At 47.0% G+C, this 26,161-nt stretch overlaps 2 protein-coding genes across 2 annotated transcripts; both read left to right on the top strand.

Moving 5' to 3' along the window:
• The first annotated feature begins 1,496 nt into the window (after positions 1–1,496).
• SF3B4 (splicing factor 3b subunit 4) lies at positions 1,497–4,356 on the top strand. Its single transcript, XM_074263357.1, has 6 exons — positions 1,497–1,603; positions 2,010–2,138; positions 2,314–2,856; positions 3,019–3,225; positions 3,601–3,774; positions 3,950–4,356. Exons 1-6 carry the CDS (start codon positions 1,570–1,572, stop codon positions 4,135–4,137), a joined length of 1,275 nt encoding a protein of 424 aa, XP_074119458.1. The 5' UTR covers positions 1,497–1,569; the 3' UTR covers positions 4,138–4,356.
• Positions 4,357–9,789: 5,433 nt separating this feature from the next.
• Positions 9,790–26,027, top strand: SV2A (synaptic vesicle glycoprotein 2A). The gene is made up of 13 exons (XM_074263335.1): positions 9,790–9,903; positions 13,581–14,600; positions 15,536–15,716; positions 16,208–16,359; positions 16,603–16,736; positions 19,734–19,823; positions 20,153–20,263; positions 20,427–20,515; positions 21,715–21,879; positions 22,296–22,429; positions 22,909–23,115; positions 23,828–23,987; positions 24,404–26,027. Exons 2-13 carry the CDS (start codon positions 13,979–13,981, stop codon positions 24,585–24,587), a joined length of 2,229 nt encoding a protein of 742 aa, XP_074119436.1. The 5' UTR covers positions 9,790–9,903; positions 13,581–13,978; the 3' UTR covers positions 24,588–26,027.
• Positions 26,028–26,161: the final 134 nt, after the last annotated feature.

The following is a 26,161-nucleotide window of genomic DNA, read 5'->3' as shown; positions in this document are numbered from 1 at the left end:
GTGGTTCCAGACATCTTCGTGCAACTCACTGACAATGCATTACCCAACACCCAGTACCAATTCCAGGGAAAATGAATTATGGTCCGTCCCAATTACAGGTGGGACCCTGTGCAAATTTAGTGCAGGGTCTTCTCAGGAAATACTGTGGTGGGACCAAAGATCTGAGTTCTTGGCGGCTCCAACCTGAGCCTCCTGCAAGGTTCAGAAGCTCACGGGATCCCTTTAATCGAGGATAACAAGTACAACAGCTAGGTTCTGGAATGGTAACAAGGAGTCGTCTACACTCCAATCCCAGTTTGTGTCGTTTGCTTTGTTGCAGATGTAATGTGTGACACACGTTTGGGAACTTGAAGGGATCACACCAGATTTCTAACGGAATAGTTTGTTTTCAGCTAAAAGTGTCTCTTCTTCAAGGCTTTTTCCCGGTGATTAATCTCTGTGCTCTCCTTCAGACACCATGCTCTTTGCACATAATTGTCTGCATGTTGTCTCCCTATTAACTAAGGGGCTGTTAAAATCCCCATTTTACAGTTGAGGAAACTGAGGCACCGAGCTCTCTGGGAGAGTTTTTGGTCACCTAGTGAGGGTCTGAGGCGCAGTTCCTCCTGCCTCGGGAAGCGCTGCAGAATCCCCCTTATTGCCTTAAAGGACCCCGCAGGACCTGGGCCGGACCACAGGGCCGGGCCGCTCGACGTCGTTCCCGAGGTGGAGGCCCGGGGCTCCCCTCGGCGCGTCTCCACAGTGGGCGTTCTGAATGCTGGCCAGGTCATGGGGGAGGGGCTGGTGGAGAGCCCAGCTAATAGTAACGGATGGTGATGGATCGGGAGCCCGGGGGGCTTCGGCTCGGCGTGGAAGGATAAAGGGGCAGTGGGAGCTGAAGTGGTCCCCCGAGGCAAGGCGTAGGGACTGCAGCAGCAGCAGCTCGGAAGCCGCGGGGTTCTGCAAAGCTGCCAACTTGAGGGCCCTTTCCGCCTCACTGAACTCACATCCCCCACTCCTCAGCTCTGCTTCTGGGAATCATCCTTACTAGCCCCGGGTTGGGGAATGCCCCCGTTGCTATGGCAACGATTCGGCACCGCCACGTTAGGGCAAAAAAGCGCCTTTCGTGCGGGTGAGCGATGAGCCGCTTCTTTTGTGGCCCGATCACGTTTGACCTTGATTTAAGGGAATGGAGGGAAGAAAACCTAAGTGAAACTGTGAAGGTTAGAATGTCAAATTATGTGATTAGGAATTTTGAAAAATAAAGCTCTACTACGTTTAGACTTGTTATTTCTGGTTGGGATGGGAATGTGGGAAGAGAGCCGTTATTTATTCACTTCCCCAAATCACGTGCAAGAGGCCTCAGGGTGGCCCTTCCGCCCAGACACTACGTGACGGACTCCCAGCATTCCCTCAGGCGACTCGAGCCAGCTCAGCCAACATGGCTGCTCACGTCCGATGCTTTCAAGATGGCTGCCGCCGCGCCTGTCGCCTCTCCTCCTCCGGCGGCCCCGCCCCTACCGCTGCCCCGGAAGCGGAAACGCTCAGGAAGCGGACCCGCTGCTTGGAGACGGTGGGAGCACATTCAGTATGGCGGCGGGGCCCATCTCCGAACGGAATCAGGGTGAGTGCTGAAGAGGCGGGAAGCCCGGAATCGCTCCTACGCGGCCCTGAGCCCGGCTTGTCTAGAGGGTTGGGGCCGGGGAAGAGGCGTCGCCGCGCCGGAAAGACCCGGGCGGCCTCCGCGATCCCATGGCCGGGCAGTCCCAGCGGGCGGGAGGGGAGGGCTCCTCGGGCTTCCCTGGCCTCCAGAGCGGCGACCTGGAGGCCCCGCGAGGCTCGCTGCTGCCCCGGAGGACGACCTGGTCCCTGACGTCCGACGGCCGCTCTTTCGCCGGCCCGGCGTTGACCGGGTACCGCTACCGGCTTCTCGGGACCGGCCGCGCCCCCTTTTCGGCCACTTCCCCCGCTTCCGTCCTTCCGCGCGCCCCCTCGCCCCGATTCACCGCCGCGCCCCTTTCCCTCCACAGATGCCACGGTGTACGTGGGGGGCCTGGACGAGAAGGTCAGCGAGCCGCTGCTCTGGGAGCTCTTCCTGCAGGCGGGGCCCGTTGTCAACACTCACATGCCCAAGGACCGGGTCACGGGGCAGCACCAAGGTGAGGGGGACACTGGCCCTCAGTGGCCGCCCGAGGGTTAGGAGCCCGGGCGGGGCCCACCCGGGGGCCCTTCCCTTTGCCCGCCTCGCTCCCTCCGGTGATAGCCGCCTTTGCCCTCCCTGCGGGTGCGGGCCGGTCGGTGCGGGGCTGACCCTCTGTCCGCTCCCTTCCCCAGGCTATGGGTTTGTGGAGTTCCTGAGCGAGGAGGATGCGGACTACGCCATTAAGATTATGAACATGATCAAACTGTACGGGAAGCCGATCCGCGTAAACAAAGCCTCAGCGCACAACAAGAACCTGGACGTGGGGGCCAACATTTTCATCGGAAACCTCGACCCCGAGATCGATGAGAAACTGCTCTACGACACCTTCAGCGCCTTCGGGGTGATTTTGCAGACCCCCAAGATCATGCGGGACCCAGACACGGGCAACTCCAAGGGTTACGCCTTCATCAACTTCGCTTCCTTCGATGCCTCGGACGCGGCCATCGAGGCCATGAACGGCCAGTACCTGTGCAACCGGCCCATCACCGTCTCCTACGCCTTCAAGAAGGACTCTAAGGGCGAGCGCCACGGCTCGGCGGCCGAGCGCCTTCTGGCCGCGCAGAACCCGCTGTCCCAGGCCGACAGGCCCCACCAGCTGTTTGCCGATGCCCCGCCCCCGCCCTCGGCCCCCAACCCTGTGGTGTCTTCCCTGGGGTCCGGGCTCCCTCCGCCAGGTGAGGCGGGTTTGCAGAGGGGAGGGTAGCAGATGAGGGGGCGTCTCTCGGAGAGGCCCTGCAGGAGGCCTCTGTTTAAATTGCCTCCTTTCTCACGTGCAGTTTGTGCGGAGGACCTGCTATTTGTCCATACGAGTCTCCCCTTTCTCCATTCTGTCCTAGGGATGCCCCCACCCGGCTCATTCCCGCCTCCGGTGCCGCCTCCTGGAGCCCTCCCTCCGGGAATCCCCCCAGCCATGCCGCCCCCTCCCATGCCTCCCGGGGCCGGAGCCCACGGCCCTCCATCAGCAGGAACCCCCGGGGCCGGACATCCTGGACACGGACACTCCCATCCCCACCCGTTCCCACCAGGCGGGATGCCTCATCCGGGTAGGTGTTCTGTGCCCGGATGACGGGGAGGGGCAACTGCTTCTTGCTTTCTTCTCTTTCTTTTTTGGTCTATAAATCATACCCTGGACTCCTCTTGTCCCTCTCAACCTCCCCTAGTTCCCAGTTCTGATCCCCTGGGGAGAACTTGCGAGAATAGGAAATGGTTTTTATATTTTAACAAATCAACTTTTAGATTCCTCTTTGAGGAAGACTGTCTCCTGCCAGCTGTTTCCCCCTCTTTCTCTCATCCTTCCACCTGCTTCTTTTTCTTTTGGACTCCTGGCTTTCTCTTCCTCTTCTCCTTTCTATCATTTCAGTTTCTTCTTCCCCCCACCCCCCTCCATTTTATTCTTATGGCTTCTCTCTTTTGTGTAGGTATGTCTCAGATGCAGCTAGCCCACCACGGTCCCCATGGCTTGGGTCACCCCCATGCAGGGCCCCCAGGCTCGGGGGGACAGCCTCCTCCGCGACCTCCCCCAGGAATGCCTCATCCTGGCCCCCCGCCGATGGGAATGCCACCCCGAGGACCCCCTTTTGGATCTCCCATGGGTGAGTAGACCCCTACCTCTCTCGTACTTTCTTCTTTCTTAAGCCCTTTACTCCCCATTTATTGCTCTCCCTTCACTTTTCCGTATCTCACGTTTCCCCCAAATGCTTGTACATGTACCTCCTTTGGAGATGTTCTCTGTGTCTTATGTCTCATCTCTTTCTTTTTTTCGCTTAGGTCACCCAGGCCCCATGCCTCCCCATGGTATGCGAGGACCTCCTCCATTAATGCCCCCCCACGGATACAGCGGTCCCCCTCGACCTCCACCTTATGGATACCAAAGAGGACCCCTTCCGCCACCCCGACCCTCCCCCCGTCCCCCAGTACCCCCTCGTGGTCCCCTTCGGGGTCCTCTTCCTCAATAGAGCCAAATTTTCCTACAACCTACTGCACTCCTCTGAGACTCTCCCTATCTTTTGGACCAATCAGAGGAACTGTTGCCCCTTGGGCCTGAAGCACCCCTTTCTTCCTCAGATTTGTCCTTTTTTCCAGTGTGATTTTTTTTCCCCACTGGATTTTTTTCTATGTTGGGTTACACTTCTTCCCCAGATATTGACAGTGAATAAAGCTGGATCCCTTGTTTATCCTGTATGTTATTCTTGTGGAAATTCCCCTCTTCTCCTTTCAGGAAGGAGGCCAGTGATGGAGGGATGGGGGTGAAGATTATAGCAAGTGCTCATTTACTGCTTGATTGTTGATTCTTTTGAATATTTCCTTATTTATTCTAGGTTGATTCACCTAGCACTTAACACTTAATAAAAGGCCTCTTTTTGTACATGTGATGGAGATGCAAAGGCAGACATGAAACAATCCCTTTCCTCAATGCTCTTACATACCTGTTTATTCCTTTTTGAGCTTATGCATTCTAGAGGGAAATACTGTGCAAAATAATGTGTATTGATGAGCAAATAGGAAGTAGTAATATAATTTTGGGGGGGAATGCATACTAGCAACTATTGGGGCAATTAGGAAAACTTTTGTATAAGGTGGTATGAGCTGAGCCCACAGCAGGAATGAGAAAAGATCATTTTAGACATGGAAAATATCTTAGATCCAGAAGTAGAAAAAGGAACATCATGTACAGGAAACAGCCTATAGGCCAATTTGGAGCATATTGTGTTAGGTTTATGATGAAAAATTAACCCTTGAAGTGAAGAGCTTTATAAATATCAAACAAAAGAGGTGGTCAGCCACTGAAGCTGCTTGGGCAGGCCGATGACATGGTGAGACCTGCCTATTTGATAGTTTTGGGGGATATATGAACTGTTGAGGGAGTCCAGGCTGTAACTGAAGAGGACCTGAGTTAATGAGAATGTAGAGCATACAAGTGTGAAAGGTACAGAAGTAGAATCAATTGACTATAGGGAGGATGACTCCTCAGGAGGAGGGTTGACTCCTAGCTTGTAAATGTGGGTGATTGGACAGAAATGGTAATAAGGTGGACTTAACAGTGGGAGATTCTGTTTTGAATGTGCTGAATTTGAGATGCTAATAGTATATCCAGGTGGAGATGAGTCCTATGTGTGGATTTAGGCATTATCTTAGAGATTATTGAACCCCTGAGAGGACAAGAATGTGTTTTCTGTCAAAGTAGTTTATATTTACTGTCTCCATATTCTTATTGCTCAATCATGTCTACCTTTTTGACCCCCATGGGGATTTCTTGACAGATATGGATTTGTTTAATATTTCTTTTCCCAGCTCATTTTACATATCAGGAAATGGGGAAATGGTTAAGTGACTTCTCTAGGGTCAATCAGCTAATAAGTATCTGATGCAGTATGTGAACTCAGGCCTTCCTGACACCTCATCTGGCACTCAATCCATTTTGCTATTTGGCTGCCCTCATTTTCTTACAACCTTTTCTTAACTCTACAAAATCTGACTTATACTCCTCTTCTAAAACTACTCTCAAACTCACCAGTGCCCACCTTGACAAATGCATTCATCTTTTCTCAGTTTTCATTGTCATTGACATTTGCAGTTTTTGACTCATTTGAAAAACTTGGAAAAAAATCACTCCTGAGACATCATCTACATATTTCCAGCTCTTTTTTGTTTCTTCGTAACCTAAATACATGATACTCTGAGAGGCTCAGCCTTATGCTTCTACTTCCCTTCCCCCAACTGAATCTGTCATTACTTTCAATTACTTTTGTTATCCCGATGACACTTCTCTAGCTTGATCTTTTACCCAAGCTCCAGTTCCTTATTATCTAACAGCCTATATGATCTGCCAGTTAAGCATTTCTTCAGCATTACTATGTGCTTGGGTCTGTCCTCAACTCATTGTACTTGCAAGTCCTATTGATACCTCACACTTATATATCGATTGAGTAAGTAGAGGAGCACTTTGCCTTTCTTTCCTGACCTCTCTATTTCTGTCATTAGCACAACTATTCTTCCTTGTGCCTCAAAATCAAAGTCAAAACCACTTTCCTCATTTATACTCATTCAACCACTTTTAAGTTGATTCTACCTATGAAATAGCTTCAGTCTTTTGACTTTGTCCCATTTCTATCCATTCTATCACCTGATCACTCAATGCATTGGCTATTGCCAGCTAACTGGTCTTGCCTTAGTTTATTTATAAAATTAAGGCTTTGGTTTGCAGAAGTAAAAACTGCAGCTTAAATGCCATTCTTTCCATGTAGCTTTTACTAATTTCATCCACTTGAACTCCTTCAGACTGATCTTTCCTTACTGAGATCTCTCAGCACTTGGGATCTCTTGTGTACTTTAATCCTGCTTGCATTATATTTATGTTTGTGTTTTATTCTAGTCTACTAGATTATAACTTTCAAAGAACTGTTGCCATTTCTAACTTTATATTCCCCCTCAGCTCTTAGTACATTGTTTCTTAATAGTGTCTTGCACAGGGCACTCAAATGTTGAATTTCATTCTTGTTAAAGGATGCCTTACATTGTTATTCAACTAGGTTTCATGTTTTTCTTTTAAAGTATAAGCTTCTAGAAGTCAGGGGCTAATTTACTTTGTTTATCTTATCCTTCCTCAGGGACTTAACGTCCCTGATGCCCTGTTTATCTCATCCTCCCCTTCTTCCTATTGGAAGAACCTTGTGCAATTGATCTGGAGGCTGGTTCTGGTGAACGGGCTTTAACTGTAAAATAAGTTTTATATATATCTATATTTCCTTCTACTTCTGGGTTGTCTTTTTCAACATAAGCCAAATGAGAAAGGTAGGAAATACATTAATTACAATTCACTTGTATGGCATTTTGTCTTTGCAAGATACTTAAATGAGGCACTTTATCTTTACAAGATACTTAATATCTCATTTGATTCACATTCTTGTGAAGTAGAGCAAACATTCCCATTTTACAAATAAGGAAAGAGATTCAGAGTGATGAAGTGAGTGGAGGACTTCAAAAGTAATTTTTAGACCATTTCCCACTCCATTTGAGAATCTCCTTAAAACCTCTTTGATTTTAATGGATTAAATTATTTGGAAGATTCCTTCCAATTCTAAATCTTATGATTCAACCACAGTAATACAGCAACAGAAGAAAAGAGGCTGAGACTAGAACTCAGATTTTTAAAAATCTACCCGCAGTGCTTTTTCTATTATACTGTGTCTCCAAGAGAAAAGCTAGATTAGGGGAGATGGGCTGTGTTGACAGGACTTCTTGAAACCAGTGGGTTGGGATGAGTGAAGGGAATTGTGTCTACTCTAATTCTCATAATCACAATTTAAACTAAGAAGCCTCTTTGGGCTATGAAAAAGGTAAACTAAGATCTAAAGGGGTGGGATGTAGAAGAGATTAGGACCAATCACCAGCAGTCTTGGAATTCTGATATTCAAAAGCTTCATTAACATGTGTGCATGATCCTAAATTTGAGTAAGTTGATGAGGTTGTTCTAGGGACTTTATTCCTTTCATGGGACAAAGAAATGAAAGTAAATTTCCATTTCTCTAAGTTTTCTATACCAAGATAAAAAAAAAGGTTACACAAGATTATTTGCAAGCTATTTGTTTTCTCAGTGTTTTATGATCTGTTGCATGTGGTACTTGGGTCTTAATTCTGTGTATCTTCTTTGATGATCAATCTAGGGTCCAGATGTAAATTCCATCTAGTCTGGGTTGACTGTCTTTGACTCTGGACTGGGTTGACTGTAGTCTCCAGTAAAAATTCTGTTTTCTTTCACCTCTTTATCTCTTAGTAAATTTCCACACTACTCTCATACAATTTGAGGCTCTTTCAGCCATTCACTGGTAATTCTGCATTCCAATCTCTTTCCCATTGATTCAGTAAAATGAATTGATAAAATAATTTGCTATTATAAACACTGATTAATCCATTAGTATAATATCTATTTGAAGATTCTTGCCTTCCTCTGGAAGGTAAGGTCCCTTAATCTAGGGCACTGACTATTATTATTTTACCTATTTTAGCATATAGACTTAGTTTAAGACTTGGAGAGGAGATGAAGCTCCCTTTTGAATAAGGGAGAATTTAATAAGGGGGATTTTTAAAATCTAGAGCAAAAAGAGGATTCTAGGGGCCATCTAGTCCAATTGCCTTATTTTATTTTTTCTTTTCAAAATTTAATTTTCAAAACATGCATGGATAATTTTTTGACATTAACCCTTGCAAAACCTTGTGTTCTAATTCCTCCCCTCTCCTAGATGGCAAATTAGCAAATATATACTAAATCCAATATACGCATACATATTTATACAATTATCTTGCTGCACAAGAAAAATCAAAAAAGGGAAAAAAAATGCAAGCAGACAACAAAAACTGAAAATCCACACTCAGTTCCCACAGTCCTCTCTCTGGATGTAGATGACTCTTCATCACAAGATCATTGGAACTGAATTGCCTTATTTTATATTGAAGAAATAGGACCAAAGAAACAAATTACTTTTCCAAGGTCAAACAGGAAAAACAGAGGAGAGAGAATGCAGGCGTCTTGATTTCTGGTCCAGTGCTTTTTCCAATAGAACTGCTTTTCAATTCCTTAGCCCTTTCTAGAGGGGGAGCAGCATGGTGCCTGGGAGTCAAGGCTCATGGGTTTAGTCACTCCGTTGTGTGGTTTGGGAGGATTAGGTGGGGGCTGGGAAAAAGGAAGCGGTGACAAGAGGAGAAATCTGACGTTGGAGGTCTCTTAGCCCAGGCAGGAGATGAAGGGTTTGGGGAAGGGGTGGAGGAAGGGGGAGCAGGAGGGAAGGCAAAATGTGAGGAAGTTCTTGATTTTTGTTCCTTTACACACTATGTGACCAAAAAGGAAAAAGAATATGGCAGGAGATAGTCAGTTAATGCCCTTTTCTCTTGCGTGTCTATTTCTGCAACTGGTAGTGGATTAAATGGGCAAAGAAAGGGTGATGGAGTAAGGTCTCCTTGCAATAAATAATCAGAAATTCGGATATCATAGGGAGGTGTGCATATACTTACCATCCCTCCGATGTGGGGACAGGAGCCCAAAGCTCTAGGAAATCTACCCCCTAAATCAAGCTCTATTCACCCTGTTTTCACTAATTAGGCATGTGCTGTTGGTACTGCAAAAGGTACTGCCATATGGCTAACCGAAGGGGGGGATTAGGGGAAGGGTGTTTTTATAGGGAGGGTTCGGAGACTTGAGGATTTAAACGGTCCGAAATGTTGCGGGATTGCAGACAAGAGGCTTGGGGTATGCTCCCTGAGAAGCAGGGCGCCCACAGCTGCCTCTTCTGGTTTGGACCTCATAGATAACGTGTAGGAAGGGCTCACCCCTTGCCTTCCTCGCCTGTAGCTTTCTACTTCTCTCTTTCCCAAACAATCCCCATTTCTTTCTTTCCTTCTTTATGGGGGAGCAAGGCTGGATTTCCGCCTGCCCTCTGACAAATGTCCCCTCAAGCATCTCTTCATCTCTCCCTACCTCTGGCTTGAGTCGGTACTTTCCTTTGCATCTAGTCTCCTCAACCTCCCCCTCCCCCCAATGGTCTCTCCCGATGTTCGGCTGCGCGAGTTGGTGGGGGGGGGGGGAGAGAGGCGGAGCTGGGGTGTGAGTGGGGGGGCAGGTCTGCATTGCCGCTTCCCTTGATACCCAGAGCAGCAGCTGCCGCCGCCTCCTCCCAGCGGCCCCGACATCCTCCTCCCTGCTTCATTGCCGCGGGGACCCTTTCCAGGTGAGACCCCCGACCCTTCATTCCTTCTTTTCCGGCTCCCTTCTCTCCTCCCATCCCCATTCAATCCCGCATCCTTGAAGCATCCTCTTCTCCATTCAAATTGTAATCATTTTATGCTCCAGTGCCCTTTTTTTTTTTTTTTGAGGTGGGGGTCCTCATCTTTCATCAGGAGTTTTTGTAGGGATGGATATTTTTTCCACTAAGATGCGAAGATGCGCTCTCTCTCTCTCTCTCTCTCTCTCTCTCTCTCTCTCTCTCTCTCTCTCTCTCTCCAAGGCTCCCCTCCCCCCACCTCGGAACGAGGGGGGCTTTGGGGGAATTGTCCTGAATTATATCACTGTCCAAATCCCCAAGCCCCAAATCTATCCCTCACCTCTCCATCTTTCCCTCCCCAGTCTCTCCTACATCAGGACCGAAGATAAATGACCTTGCCAAGGGGGGGTGGGGTGGATTATACCTCCTTTTTAACGTTTGGAGCTTGAAATAAATAGGTTGGGATGGGAAGGGGCTAGATGCAGAATGATGAAAATAGAATAAGATCATTGTACCTGGTAGGAGATTTGGGAGGGTTGGAGGGGGCAGATTGTGGGGAGTTTGCATGTAGGGAGAGTGGTAAATAGCCAGGAATAAGACTATGAGGATTGATACCTGGAGATGTGGGCAATTGATAAAGGCGCCAAATGTTGGGGGGAGGTAATAATGGACATTAGTCTAGCATGAAGGCTTGGGGGGAGTGGGAGATGGAAAAGGGGCTGAGGAAAAAAAATGGTTAATTCTTGATACCCTGTTGCCCTCTAGATCAGGAAAAGAGGGGGAAGGAGACATATGAAAAATAGTTTTGATGAAGGCCTCTGTCCCTGTGTCCTGTTTGCCTGTCTTTGAGTTCCTGTCTCTCCATATTCCTTCCCTTACAGTCTCAGCTGTCACCTCCATTTTATCTTCACAGCAGTGGCCCTTTCCTCACGCACAAGCTTGGAATGAAATGGGGAGGGGGTGCAGGGAAGGAGGGAGGTGTTAGCACAGTGCTGCATATCCTTGAGGGGGGGGGGGCTGAGATTCTGCTTATGCTTCTGGAAAAAGAGATAGGAAGCTCTAGGACAATCCTCCTGTAATATCCTCAGGAGGGTGGGGATTTGGAGGTAGTCAGTTTACCAATGACCTTGTCACTTGTGATGGGAGATGGAGGGGGAAAGATGAATTGTGTCTCATATCTGAGGGCTTTTGAGATATTGGGATCCTTCTATACCCCAAATCTCCCAACCACGGTTGACTTAAGGAAACTGAAAACACCTGATTCCTTCCACACACTTGCTCTACAGAATCCATAAGAGGAATGAATCCCAGTTTTTATGGTCTAACAGTATTTATAACCAGACTGTCTCTATACTACACCCTTCTAGGTTCTTCCTTTTCTCTAGCCCCCTGTCTCTATACACTTCACTGAGACTGAAGCTAAAAATAGCATTATTTCTCCTACCCTTAGCCAGCTCTTGGAATCTCTGACTCCTCTTCTCCTTCCTCTGACCTGTGTGACTCTATTACCTGGAGAAGGAGGAGAAGGATGAGCTGCTCCAAAGCTCAGGAGAGCGGCCTCCATGTCCCTGGGGCAAATGGAGGGACAAGCACAGGGTATGGCCTCAGGCAGATCCTCCAGCAGGACTCTTGGGAGGTCCATTTTGGATTGGGAAGGGGATAAGTTGAATACAATTCTTCAATTCTTTCTTCTTGAGGGATAAGGAATGTGTGTGTGTGTGTACATGTTCACTGCTCCTGAAAAAAAAATGACAGAAATATAGATTTAGGACTGGAAGGGACTTTAGAAGCCACCTAATCCAACTCTTTCTTTAAATGATGAACTGAGTCCCAAAGAGGTAGTACAAGGTCACACAAGTAAGTAAGTAGCAGAGACAGGATTGAAACTGAGGCCCTTTGACTCCAAAACTGGTCCTCTTTCCATTATAGGGATCATTAGTCTTGATCAAACTAATCATGATTTTAGATACAGCTTGAGTAATCCAGGCTCTGATTTTTGTTCTTTCTACCTCTTATTTCCCAATCTCCTATCTGGGGGGTATCCTCAGTTTCCCAAACTTAACCTACAGCTATTAATATAAGGAACCTCCTCTGATAAGATTTTACACATACCCAATAGGAGCATATGGGTGGATCTCCCATGATCTTTTCCTTGAACTCTGTTTTGGGGGGAGTCCATATACTCCCCTTATTCTGCATCAATCTTTGACGCAATGCAGTATCCATGAAGTCCTTTCCCCCCAACCCCAGGGAGGAGGAATAAAAAGGATTAAGTAGGGATTAGGAGGGGAAGTCCTCAGGGGGCAGGATGGTAGACAAAGATTTCCAAAGACTAGAGTGGGAAGAAGACCTAAGACCTCTCAAGTGCAGGCGGAGTCTGGAGGTAAGTATGTTTGAAATGAAGATGCTCCTCTACACCCCAACCAGAGAAAGAGGATCCAGCTATTGGCCCCTGGAGGGAAGTGGTAGTACTTTCCCAGGCCTGTCTCCCACTCAAATCTTAGTCTTTATTTCCTTCCTTGGTCAAGACAATGGGCCATGAATGGGTAGTAAAGGTTGGGTACATTCCGGGGAACCTTGGAGCCCTTGGGAAGACAGTTACCGCACCCTAGTATGTCCCGTAGTCCATGATCCACTTCCTTTTTCTTTCATCCCTTCTGTTTCTCTAGCCAATATTTCCTCCCACTTTGGTTGTTCTCCCAGAGATGGCCCTTATTTGTTTCTGTTTCTGGTAGAATGTGAACCTTTGCTCTGGTTGAGCTGGCTATGTCAATCTCTATAAGTTCCACCACAGGAGGGGGAGATATTGTAGAAAGAGATCTGACTTTGGAGTGAGAGACCTGAGGATTGAATTGAAGGGCATGATTTAAGCAAGTTCCTTAAATTCACTGGGTCTCAACCCTGTCATGTGTAAAATGAAGGCATTTGGACTCAATGGTATCCAAAGTCTAGCCCTGTCCATGAGCCCAGGACTTCCTGACCTTGATGGTATTCTGTCTGTGACACAGATGGAGAGGCATGAGGCATATATTAGTCTTTAAAAAATGGAAGATTGTTCTTGTGGGACTTAGACCTTAGAAGAGTGATAATGGGCAGGATGTGAGAACATCATCTTCCAAACCTGCCTCATTGCACTCTTCTATCCTATTATAAATGAGTTTGAAGACTAAGGTGACCAGACCAGAGGGTTAAACACACCATCTAACTATTGAACCAAAAAATAAAATAAAATAAAAACAAGGTGTTGAGTTGAAGGAAGTTAGACAGCAATGCTAATATGTCTTTGGGTCTTCCCTCCCAATCTCCTTTTGTCTAGTTCTTTTTAGGGCAGGTGGGGTTTCTGGGCTGAATGGGAAAGGGGTAGGATAAACTGATGGAATAGAATTCTAGACAGATTCTGTGTAGAGCTGGGACCTGTTCTGCAAAGCTAAGGTGAGAAGGTGCTAATTACTACTGGAAAGGAAGAGATGGCTTTGGGTCTTCTCTCCTCTCTGGTTCAACCATCCTTTCACTCTGGGGCCATTTTGAAACTTGGGTTGGACATAGTAGGGATTGGGATGGGAAAGGGACTACATTGAATTGTTTGGCTTCTTTCTGGTTCTCATTTTCTTTTCATTTTCTTTCTCTTTTTCTTTCTCTTCCAGGACAACCAGTGTTCCCTACAGAGACCTGACTGTTCTCCCTTTGCTAGCCTGAACATTCCAACTCAGCTCCAGCCAACCTGATTGTTTTTTCTTTTCCTTTCTCTCTCCCCAATTCCCCATTATTTGACCATGTTGAACAGGTTGTAGGTTTATGTTTTCTACCAAATACCATCAAAACCTTCCTCTCTTCCTCCTTACCCCTTTAATATATGTCCCTTTCTGGTCCTACATGCTCTTTCATTTTATTCCCAAAGATCTTTGAATGTACTTTACCTGGGGTAAAGTGTATTTACTAGGGGGTCTTCTAAAATCTAGAGGTTTCTTAAGGGACAAGACAGGGAGGGAGAGAAAGCCAAGGGGGGACCCCTAAGGGGTGTCCAAAGACTTCAGTCACTGCCATGGATGAAGGCTTCCGAGATCGGACAGCCTTCATCCGTGGGGCTAAAGATATTGCAAAGGAGGTCAAGAAGCATGCAACCAAGAAAGTGGTTAAGGGCCTTGACAGAGTTCAAGATGAATATTCCAGGAGGTCCTATGCCCGATTTGAGGAGGAGGATGATGATGATGACTACCCTGCCCCAGCTGATGGTTATTACCGTGGGGATGGAGTTAGGGAAGATGAAGAAGAAGGGGGTGCATCTAGTGATGCTACTGAGGGTCACGATGAAGATGAGGAGATCTATGAGGGGGAATATCAGGGAATCCCCCGGGGGGAATCAGGAGGAAAGGGAGAGCGGTTGGCAGATGGGGCTCCCCTGGCTGGGGTGAGGGGAGGCCTGGGTGATGGAGAAGGCCCTGGAATTGGAGGGGAAGCTCAGCGACGGAAGGAGAGGGAAGAGCTGGCCCAGCAATACGAAACCATCTTGCGGGAGTGTGGCCATGGCCGGTTCCAATGGACCCTCTATTTTGTGCTGGGTCTGGCACTTATGGCTGATGGGGTCGAAGTGTTCGTGGTGGGGTTTGTGCTGCCCAGTGCTGAAAAGGACATGTGCTTGTCTGACTCCAACAAGGGCATGCTAGGTGAGAAACTAAAGTCTTTCCTGTTCCTTTTCCACCTCTCACCCCTTATCTCCTTGGTAGTCCCCTATTACGTTTCCTCTCTGACCACAGAAACATTACAGGGCACTGACCAACACCTCAGAGTATCTGCTAAGGACAATAGGGCCTTACTCCAGCTCCTTCTTTTTCCAAATTCCCAACCAAGGTTTGGGAACCTTATGGTCTCCCCTAAGGATTTGGACCATGGCTTGAAGAGAGCAAGGGAAAGAGACCTGTTCCACTTCTGGTCTGGGGACTGTATGCTTGTAATGAATCTGATTACGTGTTCCTCCTCTCAGGACTTCTCACTCCCCTTAGGAGGTAGACTAGAGTCAAGGGAAATGGTTTATCTTCATAGCATTTAATCTCTGTCACAATGGGAGGCCAGTTCTGTTCATCTAGGCTTCCTTTGTGCCCTGCTGGGAGAGGTTAGAATCCCAGTTCTTTGCTTGGATGGGGGAGAGAGAGACACTATTTGACCTTGCCCCCAGCTATCAGTTTCAGGTGGGAGTGTGTGACAGGTCTAAAGCTGAGAAAGCTATAATCTACTGACACTTGGATGGACCCTGGTAATACCCAAATTGCCATCAGTCTCAGGACAAAAGGTTTAGGCTGGGGAGGACTCTTGTGACCCCTTCTCAGAGGTGATTAAGGAGAAAGCTCCCCATACTTTGAAAGGAAATAGATTATGAAGAAAGAAAGAGGTTGAGATTGGTGTTGGAAGGAATAAAGGTTAGATCTAATGGGGGAGATGGGAATTCCCTGACTGAGAGATTTATTGGAGATGAATAAGATCCCAATCAGCTGTCTTTTCTTAGGTTTAACCTTGATTCATCCTGCAATAGTTTCACCTCATTTTGTATTCATTTCGCTGGAGTGACCTTCCCATCTTTTCCCTCTTATGTTCCTCCTTCCAGGTCTCATTGTCTACCTGGGTATGATGGTTGGAGCCTTTCTCTGGGGGGGCTTGGCTGATAGACTGGGTCGGCGACAGTGTCTGCTCATCTCACTCTCCGTCAACAGTGTCTTCGCGTTTTTTTCATCCTTCGTCCAGGGTTACGGCACTTTCCTCCTCTGCCGCTTGCTCTCTGGGGTTGGGTGAGCACATACTCCAAAGATTTCTTCCTTCCTTTCTTTTCCCCATTCCCAGTATTCCTTATATTTACCTACAACTTCTATTTACATTCCCAGATGTGCCTTCCCATTTTAATGTCCTCAGTTTCCTCAGAAATGCCTTCTGGTGGAAGCCACTAGAGATTTATATAGCACCCAGAAGGTTTCTCATTCTCCAAGATCCCTAATTTTCCAAAATATATGGAACCTATTCAAACCCTGGAACTTCCCATCGTCTTGGTCACCCCAGTGACCCAGTAACTGTCATCTCAACCGTTCTCTTAGTCTTTAAGATTTTCCACCTGCTCCCTCCTTTCCTATAGAACCCCTCATTTTAGAAGCTTCTTTTTCCCATCTTTAGAAGAGATGAGTTAGGAAATGGGTTTGGTGGTGGGGAATGGGGGTAGGGAAGATGGGCCTGGGGATCTGATTCCTGATCTGCTCTTCAGCAACCTTTTCCCTGGAATTCCCTACAGGATTGGGGGGTCTATCCCTATTGTCTTCTCCTATTTCTCCGAGTTCCTGGCCCAAGAGAAGCGAGGGGAGCATTTGAGTTGGCTCTGCATGTTCTGGATGATTGGTGGTGTGTATGCAGCTGCCATGGCCTGGGCCATCATTCCTCACTATGGTGAGAACCTCCCCCCCCCCCACTCCCACCAAGGGGCCTTTCCCCTCTTGAAGATACCCCTTTGGATTCCCCTCCCTTTAATCTGGTAGGATTGGAATATCCATTTTCAACTAGAATAAAAGCCCCAGAATCTCCCCCCTCCAAAATGGGTATTCTTCTAGCATGGAACTTCTAGATGAGCTTCTTTCTGGTTTCTAGTGATAATCTCTTCATCTTTTTTTTTTTTTTTTTTTTTTTTTTCAGGATGGAGTTTCCAAATGGGTTCTGCTTACCAGTTCCATAGCTGGCGGGTTTTTGTTCTCGTGTGTGCCTTTCCTTCTGTATTTGCCATTGGGGCCCTGACCACACAGCCAGAGAGCCCCCGATTTTTCCTGGAGGTAAAAGATGATGAAAATTAGGAGGGGAAATCTTTTGTTTGGGGATTACTAACTGCTTGGTTTTTACCTTTTATCTACTGATTCATTGGTTGATTTTTTTTTTTTTTTTTTTAACTTTCCTTTGAGGTTTTTATGACTTATAGCTAGTTCAGTTTGATCCTGATCTCTGGTTTTGGCTCTCTCCCTTTCACTGATGGCTTTTGCTCTGTGCTGTGGGATTTTACCTTTTGCCATTACTCTTTGTGGCATTTTGGGAATGGTATAAAAGTCTTTAATGTCATCTAATGACATTAATACATTCTTCCATGCACTCACTCTGAAATGATGGCCAGGACAATTTCATTCAGGAAGCCTGGGCTTCAAGAACTCTGAGTTCAGTGGTTTTCTGGTATTTCTGGTATGGTTTCCAACTCCCTTGCCACATGATTCCTCCTCCTAAGGGTCACTTGATCTGGACATCAGGAACTCTTGAGTCAGAATCTGGGCTCAAGTGCTGTCACCTAATTACCTGGCTAGCTTTTGGCCACATTATTTAACTTTCTTGGTACTCAGTTTCTCATCTCTCTCTAGCATTGTATAGGGTAGGTCCTATTATGGTGATGGAAAAAGAGCTTGTTACAGTACTCTCTCTTTCTTGCTCCTATCCTCTTGTGAATAGTAATACATTTTTCCCCTCAGTTCCTCCCTCCAGGCTGACTTTCTCTCTAGTCAAGTTCCTCAGCTCTACCTCTCAGGGAATTGGTTTTCCTTTTACACACAAGGGAGGAAAAAAAAAAAAAAAACCAACAAAACAATGGGAAGACGTTATTTCTTTGAGACAGTTACTTCAGCAATACTAGCTCTCAGCTTGTTTACAGCCTTTTTCAGAGAAAAATATGGAATATGTAGATTAGAAATGCTAATGTTAATCTCTTTATCTCAGTTTGTCCCTCCCTCCCTTCCTTCCTTCCTTCCTTCCTTCCTTCCTTCCTTCCTTCCTTCCTTCCTTCCTTCCTCTTCCTTCCTTCCTTCCTTCCCTTCCTTCCTTCCTTCCTTCCTTCTTTCCTTCTTTCTTTCTTCCTTTTCTCTTTCTTTCTTTCTTTCTTTCTTTCTTTCTTCTTTCTTTCTTTCTTTCTTTCTTTCTTTCTTTCTTTCTTTCTTTCTTTCTTTCTTTCTTCTTTCTTTTCTTTCTTTCTTTCTTTCTTTCTTTCTTTCTTTCTTCCTTCCTTCCTTCCTTCCTTCCTTCCTTCCTTCCTTCCTTCCTTCCTTCCTTCCTTCCTTCCTTCCTTCCTTCCTTCCTTTCTTTCTTTCTTTCTTTCTTTCTTTCTTTCTTTCTTTCTTTCTTTCTTTCTTTCTTTCTTTCTTTCTTTCTTTCTTTCTTTCTTTCTTTCTTTCTTTCTTTCTTTCTTTCTTTCCTTTCCTTTCCTTTCCTTTTTCTCTTTCTTCTCTTTCTTTCTTTTTTTGTTCTTTCTTTCAACAGTGGTGAATGAAGAGCAAGATTTAAGAAATAAAGGTTGATAATAAAGCCTCTCCATTTGAGAGAGAAACCCAAGGAGTTGCAATGAATAGATCTGTGGGCTTGGAGTCAGGAATAATTGAGTTCAATTTTTGCTTTAGACATTAACAGCTGTGTGACTCTGAACAAGCCACTCAACAGGAGTCAGCTTCAGTTTCTCCAATTGCAAAATGTTGTAATAATATCACCTACCTGTTAGGGTTGTTATGAAGATCATCTAAGATAAAATTTGTATTAGTACAGTGTTTGGCACATAGTAGGTGCTTAATAAATACTTACTTTTCTTCTTCCCGAGAGAACTAATAAATGAACAGCAGCAAAAGCCAAAAAAGTGGGGCATCCCCAGTTCTATTCTCAGCACTAGAAGCAAAACAGTTCACATCACTTATTATCTACTCTTTGTGACCTCTGCCTCATCAGGTTATTGTTTCTTCTCTTAGAATCTCAGTTTTTATTCCTCTGAGATTATACTCACATCAACTCCACATCAGTTTCTCAGCCTGCTTGTACTAGTCCCACTTTCTTGAGACTTCTCCTCCTCCTCCTTCTCTTTTAAGAACAGGTGAATAGTCACAAAGAGAGTCCCAAAGGCTCCTAAGACAAGGGAACATTGGGGATTCCCTACCTGCCAGGGGCCATTGTCCTCCAATATCCTGTGGTGATCAAAATGAAGTGATGACTTTTCAGTTTCAGATCTCTGATCCTATTCCCTCCTTACCTCCCTGATCCAGTTAAATAGCTTTCATCATTTTCCTTATCCCTAAATTTCTCCCTTTTTGCCTTCAGATCACCAACTAAGAATCTCTCCTTGGGTTGTCCCCTCTGTTGCTCTCCACTCTAGTATCCATCTGGATCCTGTTGAGTTGGGCAAGAGCACATTGGTGGAAGGAGCCATAAAATGGGAGTCAGAAAGTCTGGGTTCTAGTTGTTTGTGTGTGAATGAGACCTCCATGAGGTTATTTTATGAGTTCTACAACTTCCTCTGTTAAAAGATGGGATTGGACAAGATAATATTTAAGATACTTTTTTTTTTTTTTTTTTTTTTTTTTTTAAAGCTCTGGACCTCTGAGTCCAGGAAACTCAGGTGTGATTTGTGTATATATTATTAGGGATTAGGCCTGGTAGTGGGGTGAGGTGGTGGTATGCCTCTGGATGCCATAAACCATAGATTTAGAACTAGAAGTAGAACCTTAAATATTTAGAACTAGAACCTTAAATATTCTTTAGTCCAATCTTCTCATTTTACAGAAGAAACTTGAGAATCAGAGAATTAAAATGTGATTTGCCCTAATTCATACAGCAAGTACTTGGCAAAGTCTGTTATTTGAACCCATGCCCTTTAGGCTGGAGATGAATGTCTATAACTCAAAAAAGGAATCAGATGGAAACTAATCTAGGTGTGAGTGAGGGCTGGCAATGGTTGGGAGGGAGGGTGAGAGAAGCAGCTATGATCTGAGGAGGTTAGGAGGTTTAAACCTGCATCTGTATCTCTGTGACTGCAGAATGGGAAACATGATGAAGCCTGGATGGTCCTGAAGCAAGTTCATGACACCAACATGAGAGCGAAGGGGCATCCCGAGAGAGTGTTCTCAGTAAGTCACTTCCTCCCCATCCTGGGTATGATTCCTTCCCCTTTGGAGCTCTGCAGACTCAGAAATTACAAATGTCTTGAATGAGTTACCTTCTCCTTCCTTCATGTAGGTCAAGACTCCTGGCTATTCCCCAAACCTGCCCACAACCCTCTCCATGTGCTCAGGAGTATCTCACACTGAGTCAGATTTCTCTCTGGCTATTTCAGTCTCTGTCTCTGTCTCTACCCATATCTAACTTGCCTCATGCCCCATGACCTTCCACTGGAATGGAACCATGTGACCGACCCCTTGACTCTCGTGTGACAGCTGGACCTGTCTCTTTCCTATAGGTGACCCAGATTAAGACCATCCATCAGGAGGATGAACTGATAGAGATCCAGTCAGACACAGGGACCTGGTACCAGCGCTGGGGGGTTCGGGCAACGAGTCTGGGGGGCCAGGTAATAGGAAGATTTTGAAGGGGAAGAAAAGTGTCTGGTTGGATAGGAGAACAGAATGTATAGAGTCTGGGGAACTCCTAGATTAGGGCTGTGTGGTGACTGTATGGGGCAGGGGGGCAGGGTGTGCATCTTTCTCTCCTTGACCATCTGCCCCCACCTCTAGGTTTGGGGGAACTTCCTTTCCTGTTTCAGCCCTGAATATCGTCGCATCACTCTGATGATGATGGGCGTGTGGTTCACCATGTCATTTAGGTGAGGGGCTGTTGGGGTTGGATAGATATTTGTGTCTATTGGGGGGAGGGGAGAACAGAGGAAGAGCTGAAAGTCGCCAAACATTTACAAATGCTTGCTGCGTGCCAGGAACTGTGCTAAACACTGAAAAGGAAGGAAGGAAGGAAGGAAGGAAGGAAGGAAGGAAGGAAGGAAGGAAGGAAGGAAGGAAGGAAGGAAGGAAGGAAGGAAGGAAGGAAGGAAGGAGGAAGGGAGGAAAGGATGACAGGAGGAAAGAAGGAAGAAAGAAAAGAAGGTGGGAAATGAATGTAAACTGTTATTTTTACCTTCTGAATCCAATTCTTCCTGTGCAACAAAAAATTCGGTTCTACACACATATATTGTATCTAAATTATACTGTAATATATTTAACATATATAGGACTGCTTGCCATCTGGGGGAGGGGGTTGGGGGAGGAAGGGAAAAAATCTGAATAGAAGTAAATGCAAGGGATAATGTTGTAAAAAATTACCCATGCATATGTACTGTCAAAAAATGTTATAATTATAAAATAAAATAAAAAATAAAAAAAAAAAAAGAAAAGAAGGAAGAAAGAAAGGAAGGAAAGATAGAAGGGAAACAAACATTTATTAAGTGTGTATTTTAAGCCATTTACAATGCTTAGGAGATCACATTTTAGTGGGGAAGACAATACTGTACAGCAGATAAATTGACATATTTGGTGTCAGAAAGACCCAGATTCAAATCCTGTCTCGCATATATACTACTCTTGAGATTCTAAGTCATTTAACGTCTGTGCCTCATCTGTAAAATGAGACAGACATAATGACCTCTAATTTTCCTTCAGCCACAAATTCTTGATCCCAAGATAGGTACAGAATAGATGGAAGGAAATCTCAGAGGAGAGGGAGAGGAAAGGGCATCAGCTGCTGGCTAGACCTGGAAAGCCTTCTGGCAGAAAATTGTATTTGATGTGAGTCTTGCAGGAAGCCAGGGATTATAAGAGGAAAAGTGAGGAGGGACTAGAGCTCATTCAGGCCTTTTTAGGGATGGGGGTGGCCAGTGCAGAGGGATGGAGAGTGGGGGAGGTGTAGTTCTTATGCAGACTGGTCTATGTTCTGCCCCCTTCCATGGACTGATGCCTTTCCTCAGTTACCACTAACTCTTGGGGTATGAGCGGCCCTTCACTTTTCATTTCATCCCCAAACTCTGTTCTTTAGCTACTACGGCTTAACGGTCTGGTTCCCGGACATGATCCGCCACCTCCAGGCAGCTGACTACGCTGCCCGAACCAGGCTCTTCGCAGGGGAGCGGGTGGAGCACGTGACCTTCAACTTCACTCTGGAGAACCAGATTCACCGTGGGGGCCAGTACTTCAATGACAAGTACGTGAGGGCTTCTCCCATTCCCTCTGCCAGGCCCCGTCTCAGTTCCTTTCTGCTCCCAGCCAGTGAATCTCCACACAGGCAGCAGAGCTCAGGCTCTGGAAAGTGTAGAGAAGACTCCAGTGTAGACACCTCTGGTTTCAGTCTTCCACCGTCACAAGGGTAAGGGGGAGCAGGAGTGTAGCTGAATGTGAGGGCAACAGAGAAAAAACTTTCATCTTTCTCCTCTCTCCCATAATAAGAATGACTGGTATTTTTAATATACTCTTCTAAGGTATGCAAAACAACTTCTGAGGTATGGCTTTAGAAGCTCCCAACAGTCTTGTGTTGTAGGTGGTTCTAGTGTCCTCATGTTAAGGGCAAGGAAATTGAGACGGAGACTGTGACCTGTGTTGTCCCCTCCCTTGCCCCTCTAGGTTTATTGGCCTGAGACTGAAGTCGGTGTCTTTTGAGGACTCCCTGTTTGAGGAATGTTACTTCGAGGATGTCACGTCCAGTAACACGTTCTTTCGGAACTGCACGTTTATCAACACAATATTCTACAACACGGGTACTTTTTGCTTGGGATAAAGCAAGGGGGGTGATGCTGAGAGATGGGGAATGAAATTTTGGTCATTACAGATCAGCACACTTTTCACTTTGCCCTCTAAAAAAGAGAGAGAGGGAGGAAGGGAGGGAAAGGGAGAGAGAGAGACAGAAAGAGGAAGGGAAGGAGTGAAGGAGGTAGGGAGGAAGGGAGAGAGAGAGAGAAAGAGAGACAGGAACAAAGACACAGAGAAGCAGACAGAGGGAGGGGGAGGGAGGGAAGGAGATAGAGGGACAGAGAGGGAGGGAGAGAGACAGAAAGAAGGAGTGAGGGAGGAAGGAGAGAGAAAGGGAAAGGGAGTGAGAGAGGAAGAGAGGGAGGAAGGAAAAGAAGAAGAGAGAGGGACAGAGAGACAGAAAGAGAGAGAGACAAACAGAGACAGAGACAGAGGGAGAGAGAGCATAATTTGTCTTCAGCCTTGGACTCTTTTTTCTGTCCTCCAGACCTGTTTGAGTACAAGTTTGTAGGCAGCCGGCTGATCAATAGCACGTTCTTGCACAGCAAGGAGGGCTGCCCCCTGGACGTGGCTGGGACCGGGGAAGGCGCCTACATGGTTTACTTTGTCAGCTTTCTGGGGACGTTGGCTGTGCTCCCCGGGAACATCGTGTCGGCTCTGCTCATGGACAAGATTGGACGACTTCGGATGTTGGGTAATTGGGGAGGAGAGGTGGGAAGAAAATAGCTTTGACAGCTGAATAATTAGGACAGGACCTCGGGGCTTTGCCCCAGGGCATTGAGATTGAGTGTGTCACTGGTGGCACTTTCACCTCTTGGAGTTTAGCATCTAATTGGCAAGAACAATTAGTCAAAAAAGGAACCGACCCCCCACTGCCCCTCTGCCCTTTCCCTGTACCCCCCTCCCCGGGAGGCTGGTCTCTGTGACCCCCCCGGCAGCATCCTTGAGGTGTCCTAGCGCTTCTGGATTCCTGCTTCCCTTCCTCCCCTCACCCCAAACGGAATGAGTCAGAACAGTTTTATTTGAGATTCCTGCTTCTTTCCCTGGCTCTTTTGGGGCCGATTGCATAAACGGCCCCGCTGGTTCTGATTCTGCTCAGTGCCACTTCCTGGGCAGCAGATATTCGGTGCTAACTTGTTAGGCTCGGGGCACTGTGCGGGGCGATCTGTGCCCGTGAAGGAACGTCAGAGGGGTGATGGGGGCCCGAGATGGAAGCCTCTGGCAGGAGATCAGAGTAATGAGGAAGACGAGGCGGAGAATCCCCTAGTTTGTGATGCTGTTGATTGTACCCTGTTCAGGCCAAATGGTTGGTTAACTGATTCTGAGCTGTAAATAGGAAAATGGTGGCTGGTGTGGGACCTGTGACCCTCCCAATCTTGATGTCCGTTCTCCTGTATCCCCCCCAGCGGGTTCCAGTGTGATGTCCTGCATCTCCTGCTTCTTCCTGTCCTTTGGGAACAGTGAGTCTGCCATGATCGCGCTACTCTGCCTCTTTGGGGGGGTCAGCATCGCGTCTTGGAACGCGCTGGATGTGCTGACCGTGGAGCTCTACCCTTCAGACAAGAGGTGAGCCTGGGAGCTCAGAGTGGCAGAGGGAGCCGAGGAACTAAAGGGCTCGAGGTGGGAGAGACTGGCTGGGAGGGGGTGGGGGGTTGGGGAGCTGAATGGAGGAAAATCACAATTTCTTCTAAGGGGCAAGATGGATGGAGGTAGATACTCCATGCCCTTTCCCGTATTTTGTTGCTGTACTCCCAGAATTCCCACAGCCAGTGTCATTAGGGTGTCTTTTTCCTTTTATTCTCTCTAATCTCCGTTGGTCTCCTCCTACTTCCCACCCCCATTTACAACCTCTACCTTCCCTTCTGTCTCCCCCCTATACCCTCTCTGCAGCCCCTTGCCTTTGGGCATTTCACTGAGCCTCTCTTTACGTCCCCATTTGGCCGTTTGGTCTCCGTTTGACCCTCGTTTCCCTGCTTTTTCAGGACCACGGCCTTCGGTTTCCTGAATGCGCTGTGTAAGCTGGCAGCCGTGCTGGGGATCAGCATCTTCACCTCTTTTGTGGGGGTCACGAAGGCCGCCCCCATCCTCTTTGCCTCAGCTGCCCTCGCCCTTGGCAGTTCCCTTGCTCTGAAACTTCCAGAGACCCGGGGGCAGGTGCTGCAGTGAGGGAGAGCTGGAGGCTCCGGGGGCAGCGCACTGTGAGACCAACAGCTCCTTCATCGCCATCCACCTCCATCTGGCCCCGAGAACCCCCGTTCCCCTTCTCTCCCCCCCTGTGTTTGATGTCTTAGCTGTGTGTTTGTGTGTGTGCGTGCACATGTGTGTGTGTATGTGTGTGTGTGTGTGTGTGGTCCTCACGGAGCAGGGGCTACAGAGGAGAAAATTCTCCCCCAAGGATTTGGAGAAGCTCCATTCCCTACCTCCAATTCCCTTAATGTACACAAGATTCTCCTTCCCCTTCTTCCCTGATGTGATGGTTAAGGCTCTTACCCCCCCCTTCAGAGCCTATAGAGAAGGCCCTTATTCAACCTGTATGAACCTCAGTTCTCTCCGGGAGCTAAGATCCAGGAGAAGAGGTGCCAGGGCAGAGCTGGGGGTGAGGTATCTCTTTTCCCCTTGGCTCTTCTGGGTGTTCTTCAGGGGTGGAAGGAGGTGAGAGGCTGAAGACCAGGGGTCTGAAGATATGAGGAACGGGATCTTGGGGAGAGAGAAATTCCGAATTGGAGGGTCGAAGGATGCTCTCCTCTACCTCCCTGTGGATGCTGGGAGGGGTAGCAATAATCCTTAGTCCCCTGGCCTTCCCCTCCCTCTCCTCCAATTCGGGATGCAAGTTTGAATCCCGAGTTTTATAAAGCTTGATTTCTTATTTTTATTTATTTATATTCAGTTCTGAGGCAGCTCAGCAGGTGCGTGTGTGTATGTGTGTGTGTATTGTGTGTATGTAGTGGGGAGGGGGATGTTGCTGTATCGTCTTGAAATTTAAGCCAAGGGTACTTTTAACAGATACACATGACTAAGGCTTCACCAATGGTTCCCTGCTTGTCCTTCCTATGTCCCACCTAGGAAGTGTAACCTGGGCTGGGTGGGCAAAGCAGACACCTAAACTGAGGGGATGACTCCCGGTAAAACACGATCTCAGCACAGTGTCCCCTCCTTCTCCCCCTAGAGAAGCACAGGTTCCCCTGCAGGTAGGGGTCCTACCCACTATAGCACAGAGAGAACAGCACAGGCACCCACTGTCTCCAAAGGGGCCCCATTCTAGGAGTCATGGGGAAGCCGAAGAGACCTGGCACTTGGTCAAACCAGCAGATGGCCCTAAAAGCACAAGGATCCCGGAGTGGGAAGACAGGGTCCCTTTCCCTGAGTCCCTCTAGCCAGGCTGGGAGCTCTGGTGAGGTTCCAGCCCCAGCCCAGGAGCCTCGGTTCCCCCATATTATCTCTTCCCCCATGAAATGGCCCCTGCCATTTAAACTGTAGCTGCTCCTTACCCTGTGTGACTGGTCTTTCTCTGGTGCCCCCCACTGTAGTTGTGATGTATTGTAGTTTTTAGCTGTTTGTAAAATGTAAAAAAAGAATTAAAATTAAAAAATTAAATTAAAAAAAAAACAGGAAAAAGAGGAAAAGTATGAAAAACAAAAAGTTAAATCCAAATTCCCCCTCCTGCCATATTGCGTCTGGTCCTCTCCCCTCAACCCTGTGGTCACTCCCCTCATTTTGTAACACTGACCAGGTGGTGACCG

Source organism: Sminthopsis crassicaudata, chromosome 4, assembly GCF_048593235.1.
Source record: "Sminthopsis crassicaudata isolate SCR6 chromosome 4, ASM4859323v1, whole genome shotgun sequence".
NCBI lineage: Eukaryota > Metazoa > Chordata > Mammalia > Dasyuromorphia > Dasyuridae > Sminthopsis > Sminthopsis crassicaudata.
Note: the sequence above shows the minus strand (reverse complement) of the source record. Positions and strands in the feature narration are given on the sequence as shown.